Source organism: Tiliqua scincoides, chromosome 5 (assembly GCF_035046505.1).
Source record: "Tiliqua scincoides isolate rTilSci1 chromosome 5, rTilSci1.hap2, whole genome shotgun sequence".
NCBI lineage: Eukaryota > Metazoa > Chordata > Lepidosauria > Squamata > Scincidae > Tiliqua > Tiliqua scincoides.
This window is the reverse complement of record NC_089825.1, coordinates 110172867-110186798: the sequence shown is the minus strand read 5'-3', so window position 1 is coordinate 110186798 and position 13932 is coordinate 110172867. Positions and strand designations below refer to the sequence as shown.

Genomic DNA, 13932 nt, shown 5'->3' with positions numbered 1-13932 from the left:
AACCCGTAAAGCAGGGGTGCTCACACTTTTTTGGCTCGAGAGCTACTTTGAAACCCAGCAAGGCCTGGAGATCTACCAGAGTATTTTTTAAATCCCATTATAGTCAGTGGGGCTTACTCTTGTATAAATGTGCACAGAATTGCAACCTCAGAGCCCAACCCTATGGTGTCTACTCAGAAGTAAGTCCCATGCTAGTCAATGGGGACTACTCTCCGGTAAGTGTGGATAGGAGCTTTAGAGCAGGGGTGCTCAAACTTTCAACTTTAGGGATCCTGGACCTTTAAAATTGTGTAGGAGAGAATTTCAGCAGGTGCAGCTTGTCAAGTTGCACCTGCTGAAATTCTCTCTTCTATACACTTGTTAAAGGTCCAGCATCCCTAAAGTTGAAAGTTTGTGCACCCCTGCTTTAGAGCCCAATCTTTTGCATGCCCCCTCAGAAGCAAGCTCCATGCTGGCTTACTCCTGGTTAAGTGTGGAGAGGATTGCAGCTTGTGTGCCCAAGTCTAAGCCTGTCTCCTCAGAAGTAAGTCCCATGCTAGTCAATGGGGCTTACTCCTGGGTAAGTGAGGAGAGGACCGCAGCCTTGGGCACCTGCATCTCTCAATTGCTGCTGAACTTCCCCAGCCAGAGGCTGCCACCACCCTGCATCAGCGGCACTTCTGAGTGGCCCCAAGCAACTCCTCCAGACAGTCCCAGGCTGCTCCCAAGCCCTTCTGGAGATGCTCCTCAGGTTCTCCAGGGCACAACCGAAGTTCTGCTCCGAGCCTTCCCTGCAAAGTCAAGCCCAACCCTTGTTTAGCTCCACTAAGGTTACCTGGGTGTAAGAACCATTGACTATAATGGGACTTACTTCTGAGTAGACAGGCATAGGATTGAGCCTATGCACATTTACCTGGGAGTAAGCACCATTGCCTATAATGGAATTTAATTCAGGGCAGAACAAGCATAGGACTGTGTTGTAGGGCTGGAATCCTATCCATACTTTTCTGGGAGCAAGTCCCATTGATTATAATGAGGTGTACTTCTGAGTAGACATGCATGGGATTGGGCTTCAAAGCCCATTTTATCAAATGCATAAAGTGTCTGCATTTAGCAAACAGATGCACAGGGGGATACAAAGAAAAAGTTATAGGGGGGGAAAGCAATTAACAGTACAGTTTTCTGCATGTTTAATCAGAAGTAAATCTGTGTTCAAAGGATTCACCTCCAGGGAAGTGTGAAGTGATGGTACAAAACAACCTCGCAGTTCCATTGGGACTGAATTGAATCTGTGGCTCAGTTTTAGTTCCAGGAAGCCAGAGCCCCATCCTATGCATGTCTACTCAGAAGAAAGCCCCATTAGAGCCAACAAGGCTTACTCCCATGTAAGTGGCTAGCACTGCAGCCCAAGCCAGGCTCCTTCCCACATGTACCTCGGCGCAGAAATCCACAGCCTGCCTGCTGCCCCCAAAGCAACCTCGCTGCTCCCACGTGACCCGGTTGGGAGAGGTCTAGCTAGAGCTCCACAATCAATTAGTGAGGGCTGTCCTGCAAAGTCAAGCCCAACCCTTTAGCAGCTAAAGGCAAAATGAGTCTATCGCTGAGCCCTTACTTAGTCTATAGACTAGAGTAGACTAATTGCTCAACGATCACCTCATTTTGCCTCGCGATCGACCAGTAGATCAGAATCTACATGTTGAGCACCCCTGCCATAAAGGATTTGTCCTCCAGAAACGTGTCCAATCCACTTTTAAAGGCATCCAGTCCAGATGCCGTCACCACATCCTGTGGCAAGGAGTTCCACAGACCAACCACACGCTGAGTAAAGAAATATTTTCTTTTGTCTGTCCTAACCCGCCCAACACTTAATTTGAGTGGATGTCCCCTGGTTCTGGTGTTATGTGAGAGTGTAAAGAGCATCTCTCTATCCACTTTATCCTTCCCATGCATAATTTTGTATGTCTCAATCATGTCCCCCTTCAGGCGGATACTCCTTATCAATCCCCTGCAAACTCTATAGGTCTACTTGGAACTGTGCAAGCTTATTCATAGGTGCAGAACCAAGTAGCCCCATGTAGGATTTTCAGGCCTGGGAGGGGGTGAGGATGCAGAGGAGGACTCCTCCGCCATCCCTGACTCCTCCCAGTCCTGAACAAACATTATTTTTTCATCCTCATGCAGAAATAATGATAAAAATGATAATAGCAAGAATAATCAGAAAGTAACTTTGCAGTCTTTCACTCACCCATCTGCACTGAAATCCCATCTTCAGAGCACTGGACACAATCATAGCAACAAATCTGCTGCCCCTCACGAACAAGCCTATTCTGGCCAGGACAGCACTTCTCAACACATCTGGACTGGGACACCATCTAAGAATGATCAAAGGAAATGGGTGTGTGTGTAGGTATCAACTGGATGGTACAGATTGCTCTAATGTTCCTTTTTCTCCATTTAATGACATACCTAGTCCTCTGTTTACATCCATGTGCCCTCAAAGTAACCAGCTATTTTATACCTTTCTCTTATCAACTCTATAACCAGACCACCACTGGGACTCTTTGGACCTGCACCAGCTCTTCAGCTGGCACAAGTCAGAGGAGACAAAGGACGCCTGTTGGTTGGCTCCAGAAGGGATAGCTTCCGGCACAAGTCACTTGTGCCACGTTCCACACCCTCCTTCCTCTGAAACCCGATCTTCCCAAATCTGCCCCAAACCTCCCACCCCTGACCCCATTCTGCTCACCCTGCTGATTTACCAAGGACCTTCAGAGGATCTTCTCTTTGCAGTCATGGTGGGAGGGTACCCTTACCATCCAGAGTGGTAGCCTGGAAGCAAGCAGCTATGAGCACTTCCCAAACAGCTCTTACAATGCTGTAACCGTATTCCACCACCAGGACACTAGTCCTGGAGGCACGCTGGTATGTTAAGATAGGGCCATTAGAGTACCATCCTGTTCATGTCTACTCAGAAGTCATTTCCATGGAATTAAATGGAACTCACTCCATTTTTTCAAAGAATTACAGCCTCAGCCTCCCCTGCAGTCTCCCAATTCCTGATTCAGAAAACAGCATCATTCTCCCCACCTGCTTGAACCTGGGATTCCACAGGATGGCACTTCCATTCAAGGTGAAACCTCTGCCTGCAGGAGCCTGGGGGTTCATCCTGCCAACACTGATGCTCTTAAGGGAGTGATTGGGGAATGTGACTGTGTTGATGATATCAAATGAACTTGCCAGATCTCCCTGCTGGTCGAGAGAAATTTCTTCCCCAGCACTGTTGTTGAAATGGATGTTTCTCAGGAAAGAATTGATCTGGGTCAGAAGGTGAGAGGTAGAAAGACAGATAAATAGAAGAACAGAATGTGTGTGTGTGTACACATGTAGACACACATGCCTACCAGACAAAAACAGGTGAATCCAAGTCATATGAACCTTGTTAGCTGCTTGTCAGTGGACTTCGGGGAGAGTAGCTCCAGCTGCTGCTTTTGGAAATGTATCTCACACACCTGCTCAGAACAGGAATTCTTGCTCTCCTAGTTCCGTGAGATGGTATCTAGTGGTGAGCATTTCATCATGAATGAAGTTCAGTGTTTTATATTGAAGCAAAGTTGGGAGGGTTTTCTGTTTTTTGGAGAGCATAAAACAGAACTTTGCTTCCAAGAAGGAATTGCAGAATTGAGCAATTGTAGCTGTTTGTTCCCATCAGTTAAGCTTCCTACATTTTTATTGACTCGTCATTGATGAAACAGCCTGGGAGGTGTGGTGCATGGGGACCTTTCACCCTTCTAGGAAGGCCTTTGTTCAAGGTCTTTGTGGTTGTGCCTGGTCTTTGTTGAATATGAGCTGGCCTGGCTCATGCCATTGTGCCACTCCTGCATGCTCGACCCCCTAGTGGGTCCCAAATCACAGTTTGAGAAACACTAGCCCACACCTTGTGTTCATTCATGCTCAGCCCTCTCATGCTCAGTGTTCCCGTTATTTTGCACCATGAGGTGGATGTTACTCCAGAAGCCCAATCCTTTGGCTCATTTATGACATAGAGAGGACATCTCGCTTTCAGAAATGCCTTTCCACAGCTCACTGACAACGGCCATTTTAGAGACATTGCCACAAACAGCAGCAGTGGCTTGTGAGGTTCAATCCTACCTAATTCCCCACATGACCAATGCAGAGGCCCCAATGCAGCTCCTGCTTAATCCTGTGAGGGAAGTTCTGACTTTCCCAGGATAAACCTGTGCCTGGCCACAAGGGCTACTCAGACCTGTGCCAGCTCTATATGTGACACATTTCTGTGAGGATGCAGTTCAGGGAATCAAAGCCAGGAATGGGTCAGGATTTGACGGCTACTGCTGCAGCTGGACCCACCCACTTCCCAGTTCCAACCTGCCATACTCCCTGCACCATTGCCACCCCATTCTGCCTACCCCACCTGGCCCTCCCCTCCTCATCTCCCTCCAACCACCGACATGCACTTACTAGAACCAGCAGGTTTCCATTGCCTGTGTCATGCAGACCTGGCTGTTCACCACTTCTGGCAGTGACCGCGCCATGAGATCTGGCAAGTCACGTTTGGAACAAGCCAGAAAGCACTCGGCATCATCAGGATCGGGTTGTTAACTTCAGATCACATGATGCCGCAGTGTGTAAATATAGGCGAGTTCTGAACAACTTGTAACTTACAAAGTTCAACACAACCCATTCGTGAGAAATGCTCAGAAGCAAGGAGCAGGCCAGAGGATTTGTGCAGATATCATTACACACTTGGGAATAAACCCATTGAATAGAGAGGAATTTCTTCCATCCCTACCAACTGCTATAAGAGGCAACTTTTAAAATGTGTCCTCATGTTTAGCAGATGGCAAGTAACTGTCCCTCATCACCCCAGCATGGCATCTTTTCAATGGCTCTTGCTGGTGCTTTCTCCATGTTTTTTTTCTTTCTTTCCAGATTGTGAGCCCTTTGGGGGATGGGGAACCATTCTTCAATTTAGCTGTGTGAGCTGCTTTGTGAATTACTTTTTGTTTTTTAAAAAAGGATATAAATATTCTTAATAATGATGATACGAAGCTCTGGATTGCACTACTGCACTATTGGCTTATCATCAACTAATGTAGAAATTCATTTATGACTGCAAGTACTTTCCACTGCCTTCTGCACAAGAATTAGGAAGCAGAATCCAGCTAGTGTTTGTGTCAAAATGCACTTGTGGTTTATTATGCTCAAATTGAGAGATAGTCCGACCTGCCATGGGTGGAGATTCCAGATGCTCCATGTAGCTCCATCGCTGATGGCTTTTGGCTTGGATCTTGATGAAAACATGGCATGGAGAGCATGTGCGACAGAATACACAGCATTGTAGATACTGTAGCTCTGACCAGTCATTTGCAGTTCAAACACATGTGAAGGGAGGTTCCTCAACTTCTCCTTTCCACTGCAATTTACTACTTCTATCACAGGGGACAAGGGGAGAAAACATTTAAATGCCAAAGCCCAAAACTGTGGCATGAAATAAAGCTTTGATTGGTAAGGGTTGATTGTCTCCAAGAAATCTTCATATCCTGGCATATCATTTGAGTGGAGGGCAAAGGATAATGTACCATTGAACGTTTTGGGTGTAAACAGAGCCAGAAAATTTACATATGCGAAATCCCACTGAGCTGTAATGATCCAAACCTTTTCTATTGGCTTTCTTAATCCATTTTCATTGACCATTAGAACTCTTCGGAAAATTTCCATTGATCGTGCATCCCCGTTAACAAGAATCACATTGCTTCTGCTCAATAGCAGAGTAGAATTTGTTCTTTCTGTGGTCGGAAGTAAGAGATCATCAGATGGATGCTGGTAACTCTTTAGTGTTGGAATCATTTCTGTAAACTCAACACAAATGTTGTTCTCCAGGAGCCTAGATGTCAAGCTCTGCAGGAAAATTGCCCCAATTTCATCATCTGAAACAATGACACCAATCCATGTCCATCCAAAGTGCTTAAGGAGATGAAGAATCCCATCATGCTGAGTATTTCCAGTTGGAAGCATGTTATGGAGTAAAGGAAACTGAGTTTTATCACTCAATACATGGTGAAAGGAGTTGTAATTGAACTAAGGAGAAAAGACAACAGTATTTTTAGAGGTGACAGAAACCTTTCTCTCCTCCTGAGTTTCAAAATCTTTCTCCCAATCTCTAGCAAGAGGGAATGTGCCCCTCAAGGTTTCTGAATCAGCACCAAATATTGTGAAATCTGAATGTCCTCTAATGCTTTGCTATTGGCAGGCATATTGAAGGACTAAGTCCAAAGTATAGAGAAATACATGTAAATACTTACAAATCTCTCAATATGGAGAAATTTTTATTCTTTCTACATGAAGAGAAATGTTTAACTAAACACAAAAGAGCATAACAACATACACACAACACTTCTGTATTCATAACAACCCTTCTAAACAGAACAAAACAGAAAAAAGAGTTTCTTTTTCTAATGTATGCTGGTGCAAGTACCAGGTAGCTACCTGAAGAGGACCTGTGCAAAGCCAACTTTTTTAGCTTGGCTGCTTTGGAGGAATGAATTAACAAATAAATGCACCAGTTGGACTGCTCCCTTCATTTCCATTAATCAAGTGCAATGTTCATTTCAAGGAAGGAACATACCTGTGGAAGTTTGTAGGTATTTAAGATGCTGGGCATGTGGATTGTATTTTGGGGGATGATCCCTCCAATGATGGCCATGAGCTTCTGTTTCGGGCCACAATGGTAATTATAGCGACACCCTGTGAAAAGGAGATTCAGAGTGCCATAAGCGCTCCCCATTGAATTAAAGTAATCTGGAAAGATGATGCGTCCCAGCGTCTTGTTGGATAAGAGGTTGGCATTCCTGTTGATCTCATTTATGGCAAACTCAAGAGCAAGAGCTTCATGGAATTTCCTGAGGAACATACTGCAATGAGAGTTTCACTTGATTAAGGCACATGCAATGAACTCTTTCTCCTACAGAAACTGTGGGAGTCATGCCATGTAAGAGCAAAGCCCTCATACCATTAAAGGATCATGTTAATGGTTTGAATAATTTTGCTTTCCACATGTGTTTTTTTTAATCCTCTAAGATTCTCTCTTTGAGGGCTGTGATGAACTCACCAAATTTTATTTTTTTTTGCTGCAAACTAATGTCAGCTCATCATATAGCACAGGCTTTAAACATAGCTACCTAGATAAACAGACATTGCATCTGAATGTCTGTGTTATGCTTAGATAGTCCCTCCATTGAATCCTAATCCACGCTGTGATATGGTACATCCCAACCACAGGATGAACACCTCAGTGATGAATAGAGATTTATTTTGTGTTTGGCCAAGGTAACTGGGGAAGGACTTGAGCTGAGGCAGGAATTGAATTCCTTTGGTTTCTTCTAGCTTCTTCTTATTTTAATTATTTATTTAAAAGATATTTATCCCAACTTTCCTCTGCCGGAGCACATGCCCTATGCAGCTTACAATTTAAGGATAAAATATACACTGTATCAAAACAATAAATAAAACCAGCAAAAAATAAATAAATCCAATTTGAAAAGGGCAAAAACACTCAAGGATCTTCTATGAAAGCACAGGAGGGAGACAAGCCATCACCCAAATGTCAGACGAAACAAAGAGGTTTTGAACCCTCACTGAAATGCCTTGGGGGTGGATAGATCTTAATTCTCCCTGTAGGGGGTATCATAATTGTGGCACCACTACCGAGAAGGCTCACCCCCATGCCACCATCCTCCTAACTTATACAACTATGAGAAATGTAGCAGAAAGCCAGCATAGGAATAAATTCAGGATGGCTGGATTTCTTCTATTCTCAATCCAAATTTAGGAAGATTTATTGCAATCTGAAAGTGACAGAAATGTTGGGAAACAAGAGGACTTGACTTGAACAGGAATCTAGTCACACACAGAGAAACAGAGAAATGTAACAAAAATGTCAGGAGTAACTGTATAATGACTGGATACTGTAACTCTATATTATTATTATTATTATCATCATCAGTATTTATATACTGCTTTTCAACAAAAGTTCACAAAGCGGTTTACAGAGAAAAATGAAATAACTAATATCTAAAAAATAACTATATTGTTTCTCCATTCAGATATTATCAAGGAGAGGATGGCTGAAATAACTACTTACAGAAAGTTGATTGACCATTTTGGTCTGGCATTAAAGGGAAGTTCCCTGAGTTCTGCTTGTACGAAAGATGTAAGTTCACCAATTACAAGACCATCTAAAGAAGTAGTGCCTATGAGGTAGAACTTTGAATCCCTTCGAGGGTCACAATTCATACTAACACTATGAGGCAGTTGCAGTAGCAAAGTTATCAGCAGTAATAGAATCAGCCTGCAGATCAGAAAGCCTTGGCCCCAGACATACTGGGCCCCCTTCATTGTGACATATGTGCCCATCATTAGTACTATTACTGCCATCAGCATTCTTGAAAGGTGCTATAAAATGGACCTCAAATCTGACAACAGTTACAGCTTCCCCACTACACAGACCCTGAAATTCCCTTTAGTTACAGCTCTGCCTGTTTTCAGTGAAACTCTCAAACAATTGAAGCCCAAATTGCTTTGTACTGGGTCTTTATAACCCACTATAGAAGAGAAGAGTGTGTCACCTTGTGTGTTGTTACAAACTCTGCAAGTGCCTTCTGCTAATCCTTGGCATATTCACTACTTGACCGATTATGAAAATTGCAGGGTTGAGAATTGTTCTTCCCAAAGCACTTGAAGACCTCCCAGCCTACAGTAAACATGTTGGATGGATCCACAGTCAAAAACTTCTCTGCACTGGGGAGGAAGTAAAGGTCTCTAGTGCATGTTGGGTATGAAGCAGAACGTACTGAAAGAATAGCAATTAGCACAAGCACTGTGGGTAAAAAGAAATTGTCAGTGACCAGAAGCTCAGATTTCCTCCCAAACCCATCAATTTTTTTTCTTTTTCTTGCATATTCTGAAGACCTTGTGTGTGTCTGTGTGTGTGTTTTCAATTCCATTTGTCTTCATTATCAGGAGCAGTGATTTTCAACCATTTTCACCTCATGGCACATGAGGTGGTACAAGTCTGAGGAGACCCAGAGGGGCCAGCGACCCTTACCCAGGGGTAAGGGGGAAAATTTCACCTTGCCTCTGGTTGAGCTGCATCTGGCGCCTATCCTGAGCTGGATACAGCACAAGCCTCTTTGCTTGCCTATTTCAGCACAGGATAGAATTGTGCTTAAGGCACATGTGAAAGGTGGCTACAGGAGATGAAATCCCACTTGGCAACAAATCAACTGCAGATTAGAATCTTATTGCCAAAGAAAGGACTGTTGTTTTAGTGGATCACATGCTGGAGTTGTACTGAGAAAATCCACATTCAAATCTCAACTTAGCCATGAAGACTTCTGAGAAACCAAAGGCCTGTCAAAATATGTCACACAAATTTATTTCTCAGGCTTTGTGAGAATAAAAGAGAAGCTTGTGTACTACTCTGGGATCATTAGGGTCAGATATCAATATAATAGAAATATCATTTGTGGGGACCCCAAGAGAAGATTTCCATTACCCACCCAGTATCCTCTTTCTAAATATGGATATTGAAACTATAACAGTGTATCTGTTCACACAGACATGTCCCATTTTTCTGGCAAGCTAAGCTAATGGCAATCCAGCAGCAGAAAAGGTTTGAAATAAAAGTTTAAAAATTGAGAGCAAAAGGAGGAAACAATTTACATTATGATTACATGAGGTGCTTTGAATCAAGAAAGAAGAATCTAAATTTGTTGTGCTCATTAAGTTCTAGCTCATCTGAGTTTGCATGGAAAAATACGTTTCCTAATATATTCATCATCCCTATCCCTAAAAATTGTAGCAGATCTACAGGTGGAGCCTATTTATCCGGGTTAATTCCACACGATTAACAAAAAGACGTGTTGTGCTAAATGCCATAGAGATACGCAAATTTGTTACAGCCTGACACTTCCAGAAGGAAGGAAACTAAGGCGTGTGTTCTCAATTCCCTCCCCTCTGTACTCAGCCCTCCTGTTGCCAGCTGTCCTGCTTCTTTCACAGTTGGAATGGTGAGCTTGCTTGGGAAGCCTCTTCCTCTGTGTTCCAGGTGGCCTCCCAACAGCGCTGCAGGTTCTCCTTCTCCTTCTCCTTCTCCTTCTCCTTCTCCTCTTCCTCTTCCTCTTCCTCTTCCTCTTCCTCTTCCTCTTCACTGCTGCCACTCCTGCAGCCCTCCCTGGCTACCATCATGGAAGCACCTCTGCCCTGGAGCATTCTGGGACTTATAGTCCAGCTCTCTGATCACACTCACCTGTCTCTCCAAGGCTTCCCAAGGCTTGCTTGGGAAGACTTGCTGGAGCAGGAGAGCCTGCATCATCTGAGGGGGAGGGAATTTGGCAAACACTCCCTGGGTTTTTTAAAGCAATCCCCATTCCTCCCTCTCCTGCCTCCCCCTCCTGAGCCCTCCCCATTGCCAACTTCTTTCACAGGTGGGATGCTGACCTTTTCAGAGTCCAGCCCTATGTGTTTCTACTCAGAAGTAAGGAAAGTAGAAGTAGTAGTAGTAGAAGTAAGGAAAATTACTCCCAGGTAAGTGCGGAGAGCATTGTAAGCTATATCTCATGCTTTGCTTGGTGGGAAGGCTTGCTTGTGTCGGTGATTACCTGCATCATCTGGAGGGGGGGGAATTTTGCAAACACTCCCTGGGTTTTTTAAAGCAATTCTCTCTGTTGCTAACACACCTGCCCCTGTGTGTGTGTGTGTGAGTGAGTGAGAGAGAGAGAGAGAGAGAGAAAGAAAGAAAGAAAGAGAAAGAAAGAAAGAAAGAAAGAAAGAGTGCACGCGACACGCGATCCACCTTGCTGCAGTGTTCTGGTTACACAGGGTTTTTTGCCACCCTCTTCAGCCTCTTTGCTGGCTCAGGGGCTCCAGGAATGTTACTGTTCCTTTGAAAGGGGAACCTCTTCCAGGGCTCCAGGGCTATTCCCTGCCTGGGTGAGGCAGAGCCATTTTGCAGTGTTTTGGGCTGCCTGGAAACAGAGCAAGAGGCCAGTGCAGGGCAAAGGAGGCAAAGGTGTGTGTGACTTTCAGTACCCCCACCCCATTTGCCTTGAGACAAATTCGCAGATAAAAAATCTGTGGATAAATAGGCTGCACCTGTATTTGTTAAAAGACAACTCATTCAATGTATTTGGAACATACTATCCTGTAATTAATGATGTTGCCCAAAGTGTGTGGAAGTTATGGTAAACTTTTAAATTTTTATGTGAGGGTGAGAGAGAGCCATGCATGTATGTGCATGAGAGACAATAAACATACTATCCTGTGGATTTAAACCCCTGAAGGTGTTGGTTCTGTACCTATGGCCTATCCTTCCCAAGAGTTCTCCATAGTGCCCCCTGCACTTCCTTGTTCCTAAAGCTGTAGATCAGGGGGTTTAACAGTGGTGTAAGAACAGTATACAACACAGACACCAGGCGGTCTTGTTCCAAGGAATGTCTGGAAGAGGGCCGTAGGTAGGTGTAAATGATGGTATCATAGAGGATGCTCACCACAGTGAGGTGGGAAGCACAAGTGGAGAATGCCTTCATCCTACCATGAGCTGTATGGAGTTTGAGAACAGAAGAGGCAATGAGGATGTAGGAAAGAAGAATCATGGAGGAAGTCACAACAAGAATACACCCGGAGACAGTGAAGGTCACCAACTGGCTGACAAAAATGTCAGAGCAAGAGAGGCGCTGTATAGGAGGAATATCACAGAAGAAGTGGTCAATTGCATTGGAGTGACAGAATGTTAGGGAAAAGACTGATGCTGTGTTGACAATAGAATTAAAGTGCCCAGAACACCAAGAAATTGCTAGCAGTCCCGTACATATAGATTGTCTCATGAGTGTGGTGTAGTGGAGTGGGTGACAGACGGCTGCATAGCGATCGTATGCCATCACTGAGAGGAGTACACACTCTGTGCTTGCTAAAGTGATAAAGAAATACATTTGGAGAGCACATCCAATGAAGGTGATGGTCTTGTCCCCCAACAGGAGGTCCCACAGCACCTTTGGGAGTATGGTGGACGTGTAGCAGATCTCAATAAAAGAGAGGTTTCCCAGGAGGAAGTACATGGGAGTTTTGAGGCATTGGTTGACACAGATCAATATGATGGTTATTAGATTCCCTGCCAAAGTCAACAGCTAGACGAACAAGCCTGCAACAAAGAGAAGACTCTTGTTCTTTGGATCAACAGAGAATCCCATGAGGACAAATCCTGTGAAACTTGTTTGGTTCTGTCTTCCTATAGGATTGGCGGAGTCCATCTTCATTTAGATTTCTTTGGTAGGAGAGGACATCACAGTTTCAACTTTTAATGCTGGCACTTTCACAAAGACAAAAAAATAAGAGGCAGGCAATCACTGCATTTGTAGTCAATCAGTTTACACGGCTGACCCTTAACAATCAGCGTGACCTTGCATTTAGAAATATTTCAGATACAGCAGACAGTAAATCAAAGACAGTTATCAAGCAACTCTAAATGTAGTTGACCTCAGAAGGAATGGAGCTCCTAAAACAAGATTAAAATGTTGTCCTCAATAAAAGCGAACATTCCTGAATAGATGTTTATAAGATGAATTTTAGAAGCAAACATGGACACTGTGCAAGGTGATAATGGGCAGAGGGATTATTGGTAGGGAAATAAGGAAAAAGGCAGTAGACAGGTGTTAGCAGAACAGGATGACCAGTTTGGGAACTGACCAAGGGGCCATGCCTAGCAGAGGACCCTAGATCACTCTTGAAACTTCCATACAATGTTAATGGAAGTGCTCAGTAGGCCATAAGTGGGTGGGCTGACATAGGAATCTGTGTTGGGCTCTGCTCCAGGGTCCCTGGCACCAGCTCCAGTTGTACAGAGTAGCTTCAGGAAAATCATTCCTTCTCAGCCTCAGCTAGCCTTGGAATACATACTCACTTGAAGACTTTTGCATTTCCCTGAATGCAGCTTCGGAACTGCCTCTTTAAAAAGAAGAAAGTTTGATAGAGGGAAGATCTGTAGCTCCTAGGAAATTTCCTTAGAAGTGCCAAGTTTGTGATCTGTTTGCTTGCACTACTTTGCCTCTTCCTGTCTTGTCCATTTCTTCTACATTGCCCTTAGCTTTGCTCTTGTTCCTGTTACGTAGCCAATGTCGACGTCTGCCCACTGACAAAGGAGCTTCTCCAAGTTACAGGCAAACATGGTTTTCTGAGAGTTGAGAATGGTTTGAGAGGAGCTTTCCTTCCCATGCTGTCTACCATTTTATCCCAACAGCAAATTGGTGGAGTGCACTCATTTCATGCACAGATCTGTCTTTCATGCTATCTTTAACTGTCTGATGGGGGGTGGAGCTCACAACAATGAACACCATATCTCTGGCTTTGCACATTGATAAATGCAAAACTCTTCAGAGCTCCATAGTCCTTTCTCATATACTTTCATTTTTTTCCCCTCAGTGTTCTAAAAGTGCTGGTTTAATGAAAATGGTAGTCAAAATTTTTGGAACAGTGACTGAAAGGTGAAATTGAACTAGAGATGGGGAATCATATTTTCACTCTCTCAGATTCTCAAGACATACATAGAGGAGCTTTCACATTCAGGACATTTTTCAAGAGTTATTTGATTAAACAAACTAACAAAGAAATCTAGTAAGCATCAATTGCTTACTTACTGGGCATATGACTTTTTAGGATGGCATTTATCGATCTTCTGAGAAAACCTCAATCTCTCTCCCTCTATTATTAAATCCTGTGTAAGGCACTACTACATTGTAACTGTGGCTTTCTAAATTGTCCCTAGCGCTGAGAGAAATAATTGGCATGGTGAAAATAACTCACTGGGGTCGACAGTATGGGTTTTTGAGTGCAGAAATATTTTAAGTCAAAAATAATGAGTCACGCCCATGCCTTTGGAGG

At 43.8% G+C, this 13932-nt stretch overlaps 1 protein-coding gene across 1 annotated transcript; it reads right to left on the bottom strand.

Annotated features, from left to right (window-relative positions):
• Positions 1–11354: 11354 nt before the first annotated feature.
• LOC136653129 (olfactory receptor 5B21-like) lies at positions 11355–11936 on the bottom strand. The gene has a single exon (XM_066630050.1). The coding sequence runs from the start codon at positions 11934–11936 to the stop codon at positions 11355–11357; it is 582 nt and encodes a 193-aa protein (XP_066486147.1).
• Positions 11937–13932: the final 1996 nt, after the last annotated feature.